The sequence below is a fragment of the Aedes aegypti genome, chromosome 3, assembly GCF_002204515.2.
Source record: "Aedes aegypti strain LVP_AGWG chromosome 3, AaegL5.0 Primary Assembly, whole genome shotgun sequence".
In the NCBI taxonomy this organism is placed as follows: domain Eukaryota; kingdom Metazoa; phylum Arthropoda; class Insecta; order Diptera; family Culicidae; genus Aedes; species Aedes aegypti.
Window position 1 is genome coordinate 39,499,622 of NC_035109.1, and position 17,076 is coordinate 39,516,697.

The 17,076-nt window shown below is 36.2% G+C and overlaps 1 protein-coding gene across 1 annotated transcript in view; it reads right to left on the minus strand.

The window, feature by feature from the left end:
- Positions 1-17,076, minus strand: part of LOC5580271 (serine proteinase stubble) — a 112,972-nt gene that overhangs the window by 7,000 nt on the left and 88,896 nt on the right. The window contains exon 2 of the mRNA XM_021852042.1: positions 16,378-16,521. Within this exon, the coding sequence (XP_021707734.1) occupies positions 16,378-16,521 (144 nt within the window). The remainder of the gene's footprint in view (positions 1-16,377; positions 16,522-17,076) is intronic.

Genomic DNA, 17,076 nt, shown 5'->3' on the forward strand with positions numbered 1-17,076 from the left:
GAAATTCTCGTCAAGAAATTGTCAAATAAATTTCGATAAAATCAGTACTCCAATGATCTTAATCAGTTTATGTAATCGACTTTTCATGAAATAATATTTAACATATCATAAAAATAGTTTTAATATCAAAAATATAAAATGACACATTGGGACGAAATTGATCACCATTAACCCCTCTACCGGCAGCTTCACTTTTTACCGCAAAATAAAAATTCAAATCGTTATAACTTTTTTGTTTTTCAATATTTTTGCACCATTTTTTCACAAGTTCTCAAACAACTCTTCTAGTTTTAGGATCTGTGTCGATATTGATTATTGGTGATCTGATTTTAAAGATATTCCGATGTTCCTTGGGGGACCGACATTTTCCATATAAAATGCCTTTGGCGGCCATTTTGTTTTTGATCAATTTACCAAAAAAACAAAATGTGGGCTATATAATGCCAGGTAATAAGGAGCTTCTCTGAAAAAATCATACAAATCGGTTCAGTATTCTTGGAGATATCTGAAAATGAGGATATGATGTTTTTTGACGTTTTTAAGATCTTTATGTGGCCAGCGTGGTTCCAGAAACCTAAATGGTCATTACTTAAAGACGGCTGCACCAAATTGCTTCATTTTTTCACAACATACTCTCATTAATGTATTGTTTCGAAGAGTGAATATCTGAATTCGATTAAAATTCTGTAGCCTGAGAAATTAACTGGGGGTTGTAGTTACGGATCGGTCCCCCAAGGAATTTTGGAATATCTTTAAAACCAGATGACCATTGTTCAATATCGACACAGATCCTAAAACTAGAAGAGATTTTTGAGAGCTTGTGAAAAAATGGTGCAAAAATATTCAAAAACAAAAAAGTTATAACGATTTGAATTTGAATTTTGCGGTAAAAAATGAAGCTGCCGGTAGAGGGGTTAAACAAGCTGGTTTATGAATGAAAAATTTCCCTATCTACTAGATTTGGGTCCTCTGAATCTTAAAATGATGTAAAAATTCTTACAACTCGAGTACCGTAATTTCGGGTGAAATTGATCATTTTTCACGGTTTTTCTAGTCTGTTTTCTATAATGTTAACAATCCCAAACAATTAAATGCAGGAAAACAAGTACGAAGGTGAGCCTCATCGACTTATGTACCGAAATTTTCTAACAAATGTCATTTTAGTATTAACAAATACCTCTAAAATTAAAAATCAGAGGATCTCGTTTCGGGGTGAAATTGATCACTTGTCAATGCCATTATTGTTAGTTTCCAAAACAACTCTATATGATAAATTTGAGCACCCTGAATCCGAATATGCTTGTAAAATTCTTAACAATGCAATATTTATATAAATAACGAATAGTTAAATTTCAAGAATTACGCTGAAACGCCTAAATGTATGCAATTTCCTAAGGAATTCAATGATATCTAACAGAAGTTCAATTATTTCAACCATATGAGCCAATTGGTACGAGTTTTGGTGATAAAATCTGGTTTGGGGATATATCTCAAGCATCCTCACAAACTTTCAGGTTTATACCATGTTCAAATCCTTGCTTATAAATAGAAGTTCATAGGTGTTTGTCAATACTGCACCGTGCATGATTTTGAAATTTTACGTTATTTTCATACTAATAAACATTCTTTAACGCAAAAAACTTCACAACACACAATTCGACGATAGTTTCGACAAGCAACGTTCATTTACTGAAGCTTACATCAATATTTGTGCTCCATTACGAGTAAATAAAATCGTGTGATACTATGATCAATTTCACCCTTCTGATCAATTACACCCGATTTTACGGTATTTGATTATTTTATCGCAAAATTAAGCATTGAAAGTCTGCCTAATACGCCTAAATGTAGGCAATTTCCATGAAATAAGTACATCATTTGAGAATAAACGGATTCATGAGTAAAATATGTACTTTCTATGTTGTATGATACCAAAAATGAGTTCAGAAGTTCATTTTTAAGCGTACACAACATTTTAAGCACTCGAAGCTGCCATGTAGGCATAGCACCTGTGGATTGTTTAGCACCGACTGTTATGTCCCAATGACTGGGTGAGTGATAGCCAATGAACTGGTCCGGTCTATGGTTACTTTCATTCTCATTTATTTTTCATTCTTACTTAACTCTAGCATTCTACCGAGGTGGTATGCTACAGCCCATTTCGCTGCGTGTGCATTACGGTAGGTTATCGTTCTCGAACGCTGGATGTTTATGCTTACAAAGCATAACACTCATCGTTCGATTCCACGACCTCCTTCATGCCGCACATAGGCGTAAACAGGGGGTGCATCCACCACACGCCCTATCATATTTTATTTAAATTTTTATCTACAGTTAAAAATTTAAATCTATCTGATACAATATGTTTTCCTTCACTCTAAAGGTACAATCCTACAGTAACGTGATGATACACACTAATCCTCGATACCTCGTATCTTGGACTTGACCTTCTCAAGGTTACGCATCCACCACACGTCCTATAAAATTGTCAATCCTCTTCCATAAAAAAAAATGTTTAAAATAATTAATATTTTTATATAAAATGAATAAATGTTCAATCCTATCCAAAAATTTGTTTAAAATGTTTAATCCTATCAAATAAAATGTTTAAAAATGCGTATTCCTATTCAATAAAAAGCTTAATCCTACTCTTATGTACTATGTCTTCTTTATTGTTATTACTGATTTTTACATTTGTACCCATGTCCTCCACTACGTGGTACGGACCATCATATCTCGGGTCTAGTTTTTTCCCTGTCTCATTTTTAATGAGAACAGAATCTCCTTTCCGGTAAGTTGTTTCCTTTGATTTTGTATTTATGCCTACTATCCTTTTTGTCTTTTCCTGAATAAGTCTGTCTCTAACTTCGCTATGACTGATCTGTAATGTTGCTTTTATTCTTTTACAGTAATCTTCAAAATTATACAGAGGCTCAGGGCGGCTGTCCACCAAGTTAGAAGGCATTTTTGAAGGTCTCCCAAAAACTAGGAAGAACGGAGTGTATTTGGTTGCAGAATGTACCGTATTATTATATGCAAATTCATAATACGGCACCCAGTTTGCCCATGAAAAGAGCTTGTTGTCACATTGGACCCTTAGAAAATTCCCAAGGCTTTTATGAGTATTTTCTAATGCTCCAATTGATTGGTGATAATATGCTGTACTGTTCAGCTTTTCAATGTTCAAAAGTTGTGCGACTTTAGTAAACAATTCAGACATGAATTCTGCTCCTCTGTCTGAAGCAATTCTATCTGGCACACCATACTTCAGTATGATACTTTTCATAAAAGCTTCAGCTACAGCTTCCGTTGTCTTGTTCTTAATTGGTGTTGCAGTAATGAACTTTGTCAGTTCGCACTGCGTTGTCAATATATATTCATATCCATCAGAGGGTAAAAGTGGACCCACTAAATCTAAATAAATTTTTTGAAATGCACTTTCAGCTGTAGTGGTTACTATCATCGGTGGTTTCGCAACATTAATTGATTTATATTTTTGGCATTTCTCACAAGATTTTATAAATTTTGCTACATCTTGGTTAATGCCTTTCCAATAATATTTTTGCCTAATGGTGTTAATTGTTCGTTTAATACCTGCATGACCTGCAGTAGGCAATATGTGATAATCGTTCAGGATTAACTTTTTCGTAGTGTCGTCATTGATGATTTTTACTTTATTTGATATTTTTAAAATTGAGGGTACCCTTTTTGCTAAATCATTTTGCATAATATTTTCATAAAATTTGTGCGCACAATCCACACTGGTCCAGGAAGCTAATTTAGGCGGACATGAGGTTTTCGTCAAGATTTATTGATTTTAGAGCCATAGTTTATTCTGAGAATATGTTCAGAATTTTCAGTACTACAAAATGTACGGAACAAATTTTTTTTTTACGGTGATCGCAAGAGTGACCTATACGCCAACTTTTTTTATTTTAACGAATCGTAAGTTGGTATGTTCAGCAAAGTTGTAGCAAATGATCATAGAAACAACTTTGCCGAACAAACTTTTTCTCAGTTTTGCTTCAAAGCCGAGATAATTAAGTATTTTTAATAAAAAATCGTTTTTTGCTCTTAAGTGTTTTATTTTTTAATTTTATTGGCCTACTATGTTCTACAAAGTTTTCATACTTATCATTTGCTACATCTTTGCTGAACATACCAAAGTTGTATTTCTTATGATTTTCATGTTATTCGAGTTTTTCATCTTAAAATAAGCTATTTTGTATGCCTTGTATCTCAACCATGAGCACCTCAAAAAAATATATCTTTCCACCAAATGATTTTGCAGTCTTTCAAGTACCTTTGAGCAAAATTTGGAGAAGATGATATTTTTCTATCTCGTTTAAAATCGATTTTACTAATAGACGATATGAGATAAATCCATATTTATTGAATATTCATACATGTTCAACTCACAAAAGTCATGGCTACCTAAGCATATCAAACCAAAGGTAACACGTGTATTTATATAGAAATATAAAGTACATCGTTTTTCAGTTGTTTTCGATTAACTTGGAAGCTTCTGCAAGAAATTCATCGTCTTTTCCTCTACCAGTATTTAATCAATTCCTAAGCAAGATCACCGGGTTGGAAGTCAACATAAGCCATATAAAATACATATACAAAATTTACAGTCCGATTGAATTCTGTGGCATGATTTTCCCAGAATCTTCTGATGGATTTATTTCGCATTTTTTATGCTTCTTCAGTGGCGTGCCGGACAACATCACTCCATGCGAAATTATTTTTTGCACCGTTGGAGAGAGTACATACCAATCGTAGAACTGGCGATATTAACAGTACGTTTCTGACAACAACTGTTCAAATGCCTACTCGTTAATCTTCCGATTGAAGTTGACTACTTTTAAAACACAGCGCAACAAAAATGACATTTTTGCGTGTCTCAAGGATCAAATTATGTGTCTCTAGTAGATTTGGGGTTGCTGAATCTGATGCCGTTCTCAGAAATTTAATAAAGTTTGAATGCTGTGGCAAATTAAGCTAATAAATTGCCTGACAAGCTGGCAAACTTGCATGCAAGTTGGCTGAAATAGTCATTTTTTGCATTTTCAACAACCAATATCTCAAAAACTAGACGTGCTATGATATTTCTGTAAACGGTAATGGATTCGGCAACCCCTAATTAAGTAAATAGAGGTATTTTGATACTGGAGACAAAAACGTGTTCCGCTGTGAAATGATTGAGATCCGTGAAAAGAAGTTATTACAAGTGCGGAAACGCTAACAAAAGTGCGCAATTGAATCAAATCGGGTAGGTGTCTTCGGGGGACTTATTCTTCGTAAATCGAACAATAAGTGCAACAGGATTCAATGCAATCCCTCACTTTTATTCACACTTTCGGACTTATGAGGCCGCACTTCGCAGTCCAGTAGTGAAAGAAATACACAATATCTACTTCCCGTAAAAAGCGGCATGCCATGTTACGACCATTTGAGTTTTTACCAGCTGGAAGAGGTTCGTGCAGTCTCAGCCCTAACCTTCCTTTGAAGGCTTTTCGTGGCGATCCTTCAGAATGCTGTTACACTTACTATTGCACGGAAGCGGTTTTGTCCGGCATGCCGCATTACCAAAGAAAAACATGAAACGTGGAATCCATCAGAAGATTCTGGGAAAATCATGCCACAGAATTCAATCGGACTGTAAATTTTGTATATGTATTTTATATGGCTTATGTTGACTTCCAACCCGGTGATCTTGCTTAGGAATAGATTAAATACTGGTAGAGGAAAAGACGATGAATTTCTTGCAGAAGCTTCCAAGTTAATCGAAAACAACTGAAAAACGATATACTTTATATTTCTATATAAATACACGTGTTACCTTTGGTTTGATATGCTTAGGTAGCCATGACTTTTGTGAGTTGAACATGTATGAATATTCAATAAATATGGATTTATCTCATATCGTCTATTAGTAAAATCGATTTTAAACGAGATAGAAAAATATCATCTTCTCCAAATTTTGCTCAAAGGTACTTGAAAGACTGCAAAATCATTTGGTGGAAAGATATATTTTTTTGAGGTGCTCATGGTTGAGATACAAGGCATACAAAATAGCTTATTTTAAGATGAAAAACTCGAATAACATGAAAATCATAAGAAATACAACTTTGGTATGTTCAGCAAAGATGTAGCAAATGATAAGTATGAAAACTTTGTAGAACATAGTAGGCCAATAAAATTAAAAAATAAAACACTTAAGAGCAAAAAACGATTTTTTATTAAAAATACTTAATTATCTCGGCTTTGAAGCAAAACTGAGAAAAAGTTTGTTCGGCAAAGTTGTTTCTATGATCATTTGCTACAACTTTGCTGAACATACCAACTTACGATTCGTTAAAATAAAAAAAGTTGGCGTATAGGTCACTCTTGCGATCACCGTAAAAAAAATTTGTTCCGTACATTTTGTAGTACTGAAAATTCTGAACATATTCTCAGAATAAACTATGGCTCTAAAATCAATAAATCTTGACGAAAACCTCATGTCCGCCTAAATTAGCTTCCTGGACCAGTGTGCAATCATCGTCTATTTGAATGTATAGTTCTCCGACACCATATTTTTTACATATTGAACCAAGTTCCTCCATTGTTCGTCGTAACGAGACCAAGGTATCTGTTGGTTTAATTATAATTTCTTCTCTTTCAGGAATCCATGTAACGTTATCAGAAAAATTATTTGTTTTTACTTTCAGTTGAACTATTTTTCCACTTGAAGCGTCATGGCCATTGATCACCTCTTTAGTAGAATTAGTATTTTCCTTCTTCGACTGCATTCGGGTCGTTACGAATGCCTCATTGCTGAGTTTTTCTTGCATGTCTCTCAATTCGGTTGTTGAAATACGTGATAGCGCGTCCGCCACAGCGTTTTCACAACCTTTTTTGTAGAAGACGTCAAAGTTGAATTCCTCGAGGGCAAGACGGAATTTTGTCAGCCTACTCGAAGGATCCGTTAATGTGAAAAGGTAAACTAAAGGTCTATGGTCGGTATACAACTCAAATTTTCGTCCATATAAATATACACGAAAATGCTGAATTGCCCAGACTATGGCCAAAAGTTCTTTTTCGATTGTTGAATAATTTTTCTCAGCGCTATTTAAACCTTTGCTGGCATAAGCTATTGGTTTATCATTTTTGTTGCTTAGTACTGCACCGATTCCGTAACCAGATGCGTCAGTGTGTAGTTTAAATGTGTTTTTCTCGCTAAAATCTGGATAATCTAACACGGGGGGTTTGATGAACCGCTCTTTCAATTGTTGAAATGCAGTTTCACATTCTTCACTCCAATTGAATTCTATTCCTTTTCGAGTTAAATAATTTAATGGTAAACACAAACTCGCAAAATTTCGTATATGCTTCCTGTAGTAATTCGCAAAAGCTACAAATCTCTTAACTTCATCAGAGGATGAAGGACTCTTCCAATTTTTAATAGTTTCAATTTTCTGTGGATCAGGTAGTACACCTTCCTTTGAAATAAAATGTCCTAAATATATCAACTCCTGCTTCAAGAAATTACATTTAGCGGGGTTGAGTTTCAAATTGACTTCTCGTAGTCGCTGAAAAACAGAAATCAAATTCTTATTGTGTTCGTCAAATGTTTTCCCAAACACAATAATATCATCGAGGTAAATCAAACATTTAGTCAAATTTAATCCTGACATTGCTACTGTCATTAATCGAGAAAAAGATTATGGGCTTGTTTTCAATCCCATCGGTAACCTGGTCATTTGATACTGACCGGATGGCGTCGCAAACGCTGTAATGGGTCTGTCCTCCGGTTTTAATTCACACTGGTAATAACCTTGTGACAAATCCAAATGAGTAAAATATTGAGAACCTGCGAGGGAATCGATTACTTCCTCTATATTGGGCAATGGAAATTTATCGTCTTGAAGATTTGTATTGACTTTCCTATAGTCAATAACTAATCTCCATTTCTTTGAATCATTGTCTGATTTTTTGGGAACTAGCAACAAGGGGCTGTTCCACTCAGATTTGGTTTCTTCAATGATACCATCTTTAAGCATATTTTCCACCTGTTTGCAGACTTCTTCTTTCTGAGAGAAAGGAAGCCTGTAAGGTTTACTAAATGCTGGTTGGATGTTTGGCTTGACCGTTAATGACGGGCAATAAACATTGGTGGTACCAAGCTTATCGCCTTTTAAACAAAATATATCGGAATATTTCAAGCAAATTTGTTTAATAGCTTTTTCATCACTACCAGATAAGTGATTTAATTTTAATTCTTCCAATAATTTGCTCGCTCGAATTTTGTCGTATTTTTGATCATCCTTTTTCAATTCTATAACATTGTAGTTTTCAGCTAATGCTATCCTTGGTTTCAAATCTTTAATAACAACTGGTTTATTTGAAATATTCACCAATCGCACCGGTATTTTACCATTCACGGGATTTGCTATAGAATTGGCCACAAACACATTTGGCTGAACTTTCTGGTTCAGTACCACACATGTTTCGGCGAATTCTGTTTCTATGTATGTAATATATTCATATCTTGGTGGTATTGTGAAATGTATTTCACCACTCGGAATTGTGAATTCCATCTTCATTTTTGCAAAGTCAATTTTTGCTCCAAATTTTTTCAAAAAGTTTGTACCAATCAAACCAATAACGTTTGCTGGTAATTGCTCCAGTATATGAAATCTAACAGGATACTCTGCCAACTCATGGCCTAAAGATGTATCCACATATCCCAATGTATGTGTTATTCCATTTACTCCTCTGACTTCAATGGTTGATGACTTATTTATTTTACAATTTTTCGGAATATACTCTTTGTCCAGTAGACAACAGGATGCTCCGCTGTCTACTATCAATTCTATACTCCTTCCAAATAATTCAAATTTGGCTCTTAGTGCTTTTTTAACACTGAAATTAGCGAAAAAAAATCTATTAAGTTCGCTTCCTCTGCTTGGTTTTGCTCCTGGTTCACAGGTTGACGTTGACGTGGTTGTTCGGGTGCTTGCTCAGCTATATTTGCTGTATGCGCCCTGTGATCGTTCCCGTTGTGGTTAGCTCGAGGTGGTCTATTTCCTCTATGGCCTCTGCCATAATTGTGTGACTGGGGTTGTGAATTCATATTGTCATTCCTAGGGTTGTTGTAATTTGAGTAATTGCCTCTACCTCGGCCATAGCTTCTACCACGAGTATTTTGATACCCACGGTTTCCACCATAACCTCTGCGACCTCTCGCATAGTAGTACGGGCGTTGGTTTGATGTACACCATAATGCCATCATGTTTTCATTCATATTGTCTGTGCTGGGCGTTGCCTGGCACTCTAAGGCATCAGAGATTGCCTTGTTCAAAGTAGTTGGGTTTCGGGCCTTTAGAAAAAATTTAGTTGACGGATCTTTCAATCCATCAATAAATGATTGAACCGCAATAGGTTCTACAATATTTACAGCGGCGGCTTCATGCGCAAATGTGCCCATAGAAACATGAGCTGCTGCCAGTTTGGCCGACAATTTCTCCATTTCAGAACCAAAGTCAGATATTGACTTTTGGCTTTGTTTTAGAGCGCTCATTTCGTTCTGAACCGCTCTTGGTGTTACTCTGATCGCGAATTTGTTTTTCAAAGCCTGTAGGGCATCCGCAACGGTTACAGATCCATCGATCGCACCGTGCGCAGAACCTACTAGCGTAGTCTTTAGAAATTTTATTATTTTGTCTTCTGGCACCCCTTCAGAGTAGTCCTGGAAGAGCTCAACTCCTTCGATGTAACTAGTTAGCTTAGCTACTGTTCCATCGAACGGCTGAATTACCTTCAGGCCTAAACTGAGATCAAGTTTCGTGGCCATGTTTTCAAACTCTTCTTCAAACTCTGTTTCTGAGCCTTCTGTAGAATCTTTACAATTATTGTTATCTAATGATTCCTGTTCTAACTCTAGAGTGAATAAATTTCCCAGTATCGATTCTTCCAAAGGTGACTTTAAAAGATTTAGACAATCGTAAATAACTGCTCTTAGCCTTTTATACCTGGCAAACAAATGTTGCCTAGTTACATAGTCAATTGAGCTGCTCTTTACTATTGCTTTTAAATCTTCTTTAAGAGCTATCAATGTATGCACCTTTTTGTCTCGTGTCTCTACTTTAAATGTATTATATTTTTTCAAGCTTTGATGCAGTTTGAAAATAGCATCTTCGATGCTGAAAAATTTATCCATTCCATTTTTTTTTTTTTTTTTTGCTTTACATCTACTTTTCACTCACCACTGTGCCATTTGTTCGTCCATGTTCGTCCATGAATACATGTACCCATTCGTACTTTTTACCTAAAATTGTAATTTTCTATCAGTATCTTATCCTATATGTGGTTCATTCATTAGCTACTTCCCTTATAAATCCATTTGTCGATATGCCTCCATCGCCATGGATAATTCACCGTAGTTCCACTGAAGGTTTTGTACGTCCACTGGTCCACATTCGATGGCTGCTACTGCTGCCACGCGATGAACTGCTTCAATGATGGCCTTCTTGGATTCAAATTCCTCTATGGTGATTAACAATCTTTTCCTAGCGAGGCGTTCCCAATGCATCAATTCTCGCTCGAAAAATTGGTAGCACTGTCTCAGCTTTTCTTCATTTAGTGTTCTTCGATCTCCCATCATGTATGATCGTTCTTAAAATTCGTTGATCACTTGTTAATTTGTATACCGTGGTCACTAGCATTTGCTTCTCTGTGCACTTTTCCAATTTAACGACTTAGTTCATAGTCTTTTCGTTCACTTTTTGGCACTAATTTTCTTCGCGCCGAATGTGAATGTGAATCATTAGGCAGGCAAATTTGCCAACCGTGCGGTGCGCTCCGCAACACGCTCCGTTTGCTGCCGGTGACACTTCATCAGACTTTTTACGAGTAGATATCCCACGGCTACTCCAGCCATAAGACATAGCGCTACGGTCTGTGCTGTGTGATGACTTTCTGTTGTAGTCACTGCGGCTGGGGCGACGATTTCGTCCGCCGAAAACCAACCCATTTTGCTGCACTTTTCCGATCACTATATCAATTAATTAACTTGCACTTATTGATTCGTTGGTGTAGTTGCGGGGTTAATCACATAATTAACTTGCACTGATTGATTCGTTTGGTGTAGTCACTGGCAAAGGATCGCCATGTTATGTCCCAATGACTGGGTGAGTGATAGCCAATGAACTGGTCCGGTCTATGGTTACTTTCATTCTCATTTATTTTTCATTCTTACTTAACTCTAGCATTCTACCGAGGTGGTATGCTACAGCCCATTTCGCTGCGTGTGCATTACGGTAGGTTATCGTTCTCGAACGCTGGATGTTTATGCTTACAAAGCATAACACTGATCAAATTCGCCCCAGTGATCAATTTGCCCCCGGATTACGGTATCGATTTTTTTTCACTCCAGATAATCGAATCCTCCGAATAATCTAATCACTAAAAAAAATCTGCGATAAAAGAACCTAAATATTTTTTTTATTTTGTTTTATTAATATGATGGAGTGGCGTAGCTAGAAATTATTTCTAGGAACATTAGAGGTAGACTGGCCCAGCTCAGTATGGGAGAAAAATAAAGTTGTATGATTCCAAGGGGCACCCCTCAGGATTATTTCTTGGGGTTAGAGAAAGCCTTTCTGAAAAATTCAGCTCATTTGGTCGTTCCATGAGCTGGCGCATTTGAATTGAAGTTAATGCGGGATTCTGTTGCTCATATGTTTGAGCAACATCATCTACTGTTTGGTTCAGGATAATTGATGATCGCGTTCAATTGGGCCTAGAATGTCAAAAACAATACTTGATGTAATAGCGAAGAATATTGTAGAAGATTGTACCATGATCAAAATTAACAAAGTTGGTGTTTTAAACATCTGAAGTATTGCATGCAATACTGCTTGTATTTCTTCAATATAGCTTGGAGGTAGCCACTAAGCGCATCATAGCCACCTATGACGCTGGGCGAGCTGAGGCACATGTCGCATGCATATAATTGACTGTACGGGAGTGCTGATCTAAGCCTAACTTTCAACAACTGAAAGAGTAGTGAAAATGAGATTGAATCCAGATACAACCTTCTGCAGTTATGTTCATTAGGGTATCAACTAGTGTATTTGTCATTCTGGGCTTATTTTAACGCGAACAATTAGTATACGGAACGAAACAGTGACGAAGGATCAATTTTCAATATATTTTAGACGAATACCCCATACAAACTACAAATCGAATGCGCCAGCTGATGGAGCAACCAATTGAGTTGAAATTTTGAGAGAGCGTTTTTCTTACCCTAAGGCTCATGTCAAGGGGGTGCCCCGATGAGATTTACAACTTTTTTGTTTAAGGGCCAGTCTAATTAGGGGTCTTGAGAAGAAAAACATTGTTTAACCAGCATACACAAAAAAAAACCTTTTGTGCAATTTCCCATCGTAATAGGCTGTTTTTCATCACGCCAATCTGTCATGAAACGGCCTACTTTCCTGCACTGAAGTATGCAGTGCGGGAATAGTCATTACGCAACTGAAACCAGTGCAGTAATGGTTCATTACGCAACGCTTCCTCATTACGCAACTGTTTTGAGTTGCGTAATGAATCATTACACAATGATTTTTTAGAAATTGTAAATTGGTGAATGCATTCCGATATAATTTTTGATACCCTCAAGTGGTCTTGTACGAAATTGCAAAAAATGTTGTACGTAACTCGTTGCAGAACTCGATTTTTACAGCACTCGTCGTAATTATCCTACTCGGCAAGCGTCGTATTTTAAAATTACGACTCATGCTAAAAAAAATAATCTTTCTGCAACTTATTTCGTAAACTACTATTCTCAAACCCCCCTTATCTTACCTACGTCTAAAATTGGTATATTGCAATACCAAATTATATCAATTGTATGTATAAAAACTGAAAAACAAGAATATCAAACAAAATCCTGATAATCGAATCGGATAATCGAGTCGCCGGATAATCGAGTCCCCGGATAATCGAGTCCGACCTGTATTCCAATGCTTACTTCAGGTTTTACTATCATATATCTGTGAATACCTCTAAGGACACCGAGAATTTATCAGCATAAACCAATCGAAACTTTTCAACATACTGCTTCTTGGATTCCACAACGGTTCAGTAAACATTCAACATTTTGAGCGACATTCGTTTCGTTTCCATGATCAGCAGTCAAATGATTTTTCTACACTCATCCGCTACCGTCACTTCTCACACACAGCACGAGCGGTAGAATGAATATCGAGAAACAAAAAAAATGTAATGAATGTCGTCTGACACAATGACATTTTCATCAATCATGAATTTTGCATAAATTTTGGAAATGGACGATCATAAACAACAAAAATAGTTTGATCCTGCTTGTTATGTCGAATGTGCACACAATACAATGAAATCAGCTCTTATTACGAAAAATGATAGAAACCAACAGAACCGTTCCGTTTTCTGGTGACGTCATCGTGGTCAGCTGCATTCAATTGACAATAATTTTTCTTTCGTACCTTTGTTTGATCGCTCATGTAGTGAATGCTGAAGGCAAAATTTCGTGGGGTCTCTTCAAAGTATATAAGATTTAGTGATCCTTTATAGAGAGATAAGCGGAAGTAAAATGGAATGATTTGGCAACAGACCAGCAGTGCTGATTTTGCTCGGCGTCGAGAATAATATTGTAACACGGACATGACTTCCTCATTGCTATAAAGTGTATTTTGTTTCGTTTTAGATCTTTGACTACATATCAAAACTAATAAACAGCCGAAATAATCAAAAACTAAATATCGCATGACAAAAATTGAAAAAAGTAAAATATTTCATTTTTTTGCTTCATGCAAAATTACTTTTACCGAAATAATTTCAAGCGGATTACATTACTCCTCAAGAAAAGTGCAAAACAAACATAATGCATGTTCGTTTGGCTCACACTTTGACAGCTCTCGCTGCTCGATTGGCTCACACTTTGACAGAAATGTCAGCTTCCGCGAATCTCTCTTATAAAGGATTTCTAATAAGATTACGATTCTAATGACACTTTGATTTAAAATTTTGGTCGATCCAATGCTGAGGAAATTAGATATGATTTTTCAGTGAGTTTTTTGAAAAATGTAACAACTTTAAGTAAAAATTTAGTATACAAAATTCAAAAAATGTTTTTGTAAAAATACATACGAAGTAAGAATAACTCTTTGCCTTCCGAATGCGGCTTAAAGAGTTTCAATTGGACGTGTAATCACAGATATATGGACAGAACACTTTTGTATGTTTTTGAGGGGGTGAACCCAAACTTTTGCACGGGAGTGTATATCGTGTGGCAGGTACGATGATACTCTATGCCCTGGGAATCGAGAAAATGTCCTTTACGAAAAGATCCTCGACCAGTGGGATTCGAACCCACGACCCTCAGCATGGTCATGCTGAATAGCTGCGCGTTTACCGCTACGGCTATCTGGATCCCTGTTTTATCCTACAAATCTCATTACCTCACCAGGGCAGCTGAAAGAGCATTGGAAGATATATTGAAAACTGAACTCATCTAAATTTTGACAAAAATGCAGTTGGGACTGACTTGCGATTCACGGCAGAATATAGCTCCAAAAACAGCCTATGTTTAAAAGAAGGTAAAATAAAGTTAAATTTAAAATAATAGTTTTAATAATTATAAATGTTGTTACATCATGTTTCGATGATGAGTGAATTAATGATAAATATATCAAAAGTTTCAATGTCAAAATTTATTCCGATAGCGCAACTCAAAAGAATTATTTATATTTGAAAGAAGGGCAATATTTGGGTAAATAATAATATACTTCAGTCAAACCTCATACAACAGAAATGCGTTGGAAAGGTGTTCTAGAGGACCATCATAGTAACCATTAATTATTTTTTTACAGTATGCTTCTTGAGTCGGTATCGCGTCATGGAGGTTTCACTGTATTTACAATATTTTCTCCACTGTAGGTAATCAATGAGTTTATTCAAGAGCATGGGTTTATTGAATAAAGTATCATTTGGATTTATACCAACTAATTCCTAAATAAGCCTGATGCGTCAGTGGGATTCAAAAGAAACGTAAAAACGAATGTTAAGGCCTTGGTTTCAGATTCATTTTACCAAACGACTATTGTGCCAAACGAACATTATGCCGAACGACCTTTTTTATTCTAAAAGACTCTATACCAAATGATCTACCATCATTTCAACATATATTTGAATGTATGGAGTAAAGTTTTAAGTTACAGTGTTACTAAATATATGAAATATGTCTGAAAATCTCAATTTTAACAATAATATGGCAACATTTATTTGACGAAAAACTGATTTAAAGTTTTGAAAATAAATATGTTTAGCAACACCGTATCCAACAAAACAGTCTTCAAAATCTCCTTTGCATTACGTTGCTTTGATCTATAAATCAGGGAGAAGGAAAATGCACACTCCTCTTATCCCAATCCAGCATTGCTTTGATTTGTTCCTATCATTTCGAGAAAATACTGCATCAATGATCTAGAAAAATCTTAGCTCCTTCCGTTAGGCGAATATGGATAGTAGGCATAGCAACCGTACAATTATCGTTTCATTGCGTGGTTGAAAAATTGAAAAACTGTCAGACTGCAGTTGTCTGCAGGTGAAAATGTCCATTGTTGGAAACTGGTGGAGTAATGCGAAATTTTAGTTTATTTGGTTTTATTGAATTTATTTGTTGATCTTTTTTTTTTCTTATAGAGAACACCCAATGGATGGTACGGGCATACAAAAGCCAACGATAAACGACTCTGTCATGAAAGTCCCATTACATTTGGTCGAGGCTTGTCTGATGAGAACCTAAAAAACGTTCTAATCCAGATCAGCTGAAATGATTTGCATCAATGATGCAATATCTAGATCAAATGATCATAGGAGCATTGAAATGCGAGGATTCAAAATGGAAATGAAATTTTTCAAGGCATGCTTTTTAAATCTCTCTTGCGCAATGATGGTTTTGGAAGACTGCAACAAATATAGGTATTTTTCTCTATGGACCAATGCACGAGTTCAATAATTTGACGTTTGAGCGGTGCCGAATTCACTCGTTGCCAAAGCCACCGCTCAAACGTCAGATAGTGAACTCGTGCATCGGTCCATACTGCTTTAACGATTTCCGTCAAAACTATCGAAGGACATTTTTGTTTATTAATTAATTTATTCATTGTCAAATTCTTATGGACCGAGGGGTGGTACGATTGGCATACAAATTTGGCTTTTTGTATGTTTCAAATTAGTGAACATCGAACCAGAAGTTGGTTGAAATCGATGCTGGTCGATTACACGTTTGTGCTTTTTTGTGGACACTTGGTGTGGAATGATCCATATGCTAGTTGTATCTGTTACCTTTTGCACCCGCCTTCACCGCAGCTAATCCAGACTCGGTCAACACCGATGGCTTTCTTCCACCTCCTCCTCCGCCGCCTCCGCCTCCCCCACCACCGTCCTCTGCCTGGCAAACTGCAATAACCAGCATCGTCACGATCAACGCTGGAAAGATAAAAACGAGAAAGAAAGCTATGATTAGTATGTTTGGTATTAAGAATTTTTATTTTATGAATATCCAAAACAAGAACCTTTCATTTTGACACAATGAATTTTATCATAATCAATTAATGTAGGGAGTCGATGCCGGTTATGGACCCTTTGCGTATTATAAACCCTCTACAGAAAAACAAAAAATTGGCACTCAAACCAACTTTATTCCGATGAAAATCCACCGGGGGAACTTTGATCACTTTGTTAGTCAGCAGTTTTAGACAAAGTATTCGCTTTGAAACGCATAAATACAGATATTTGAACAGTATTGTAAATGGAACCACCCAAGAGGGTCCATAATACGCATTTCCAGGTGGGTCCATAATAGGCACATCGGCAGCGAGCCGAATTACATGGGAATCAAATGGAGGGTCCATAATAGGAAACGTCAAATTTGTAAACATTCCTATTATTGTCCCCGGGAGGGTTCATAATAGACATTCGGACAACAGTTTTCAAATGTATATTTCGCTGGAAAAATCGAATGATTTTGTATGTTTTATAGGC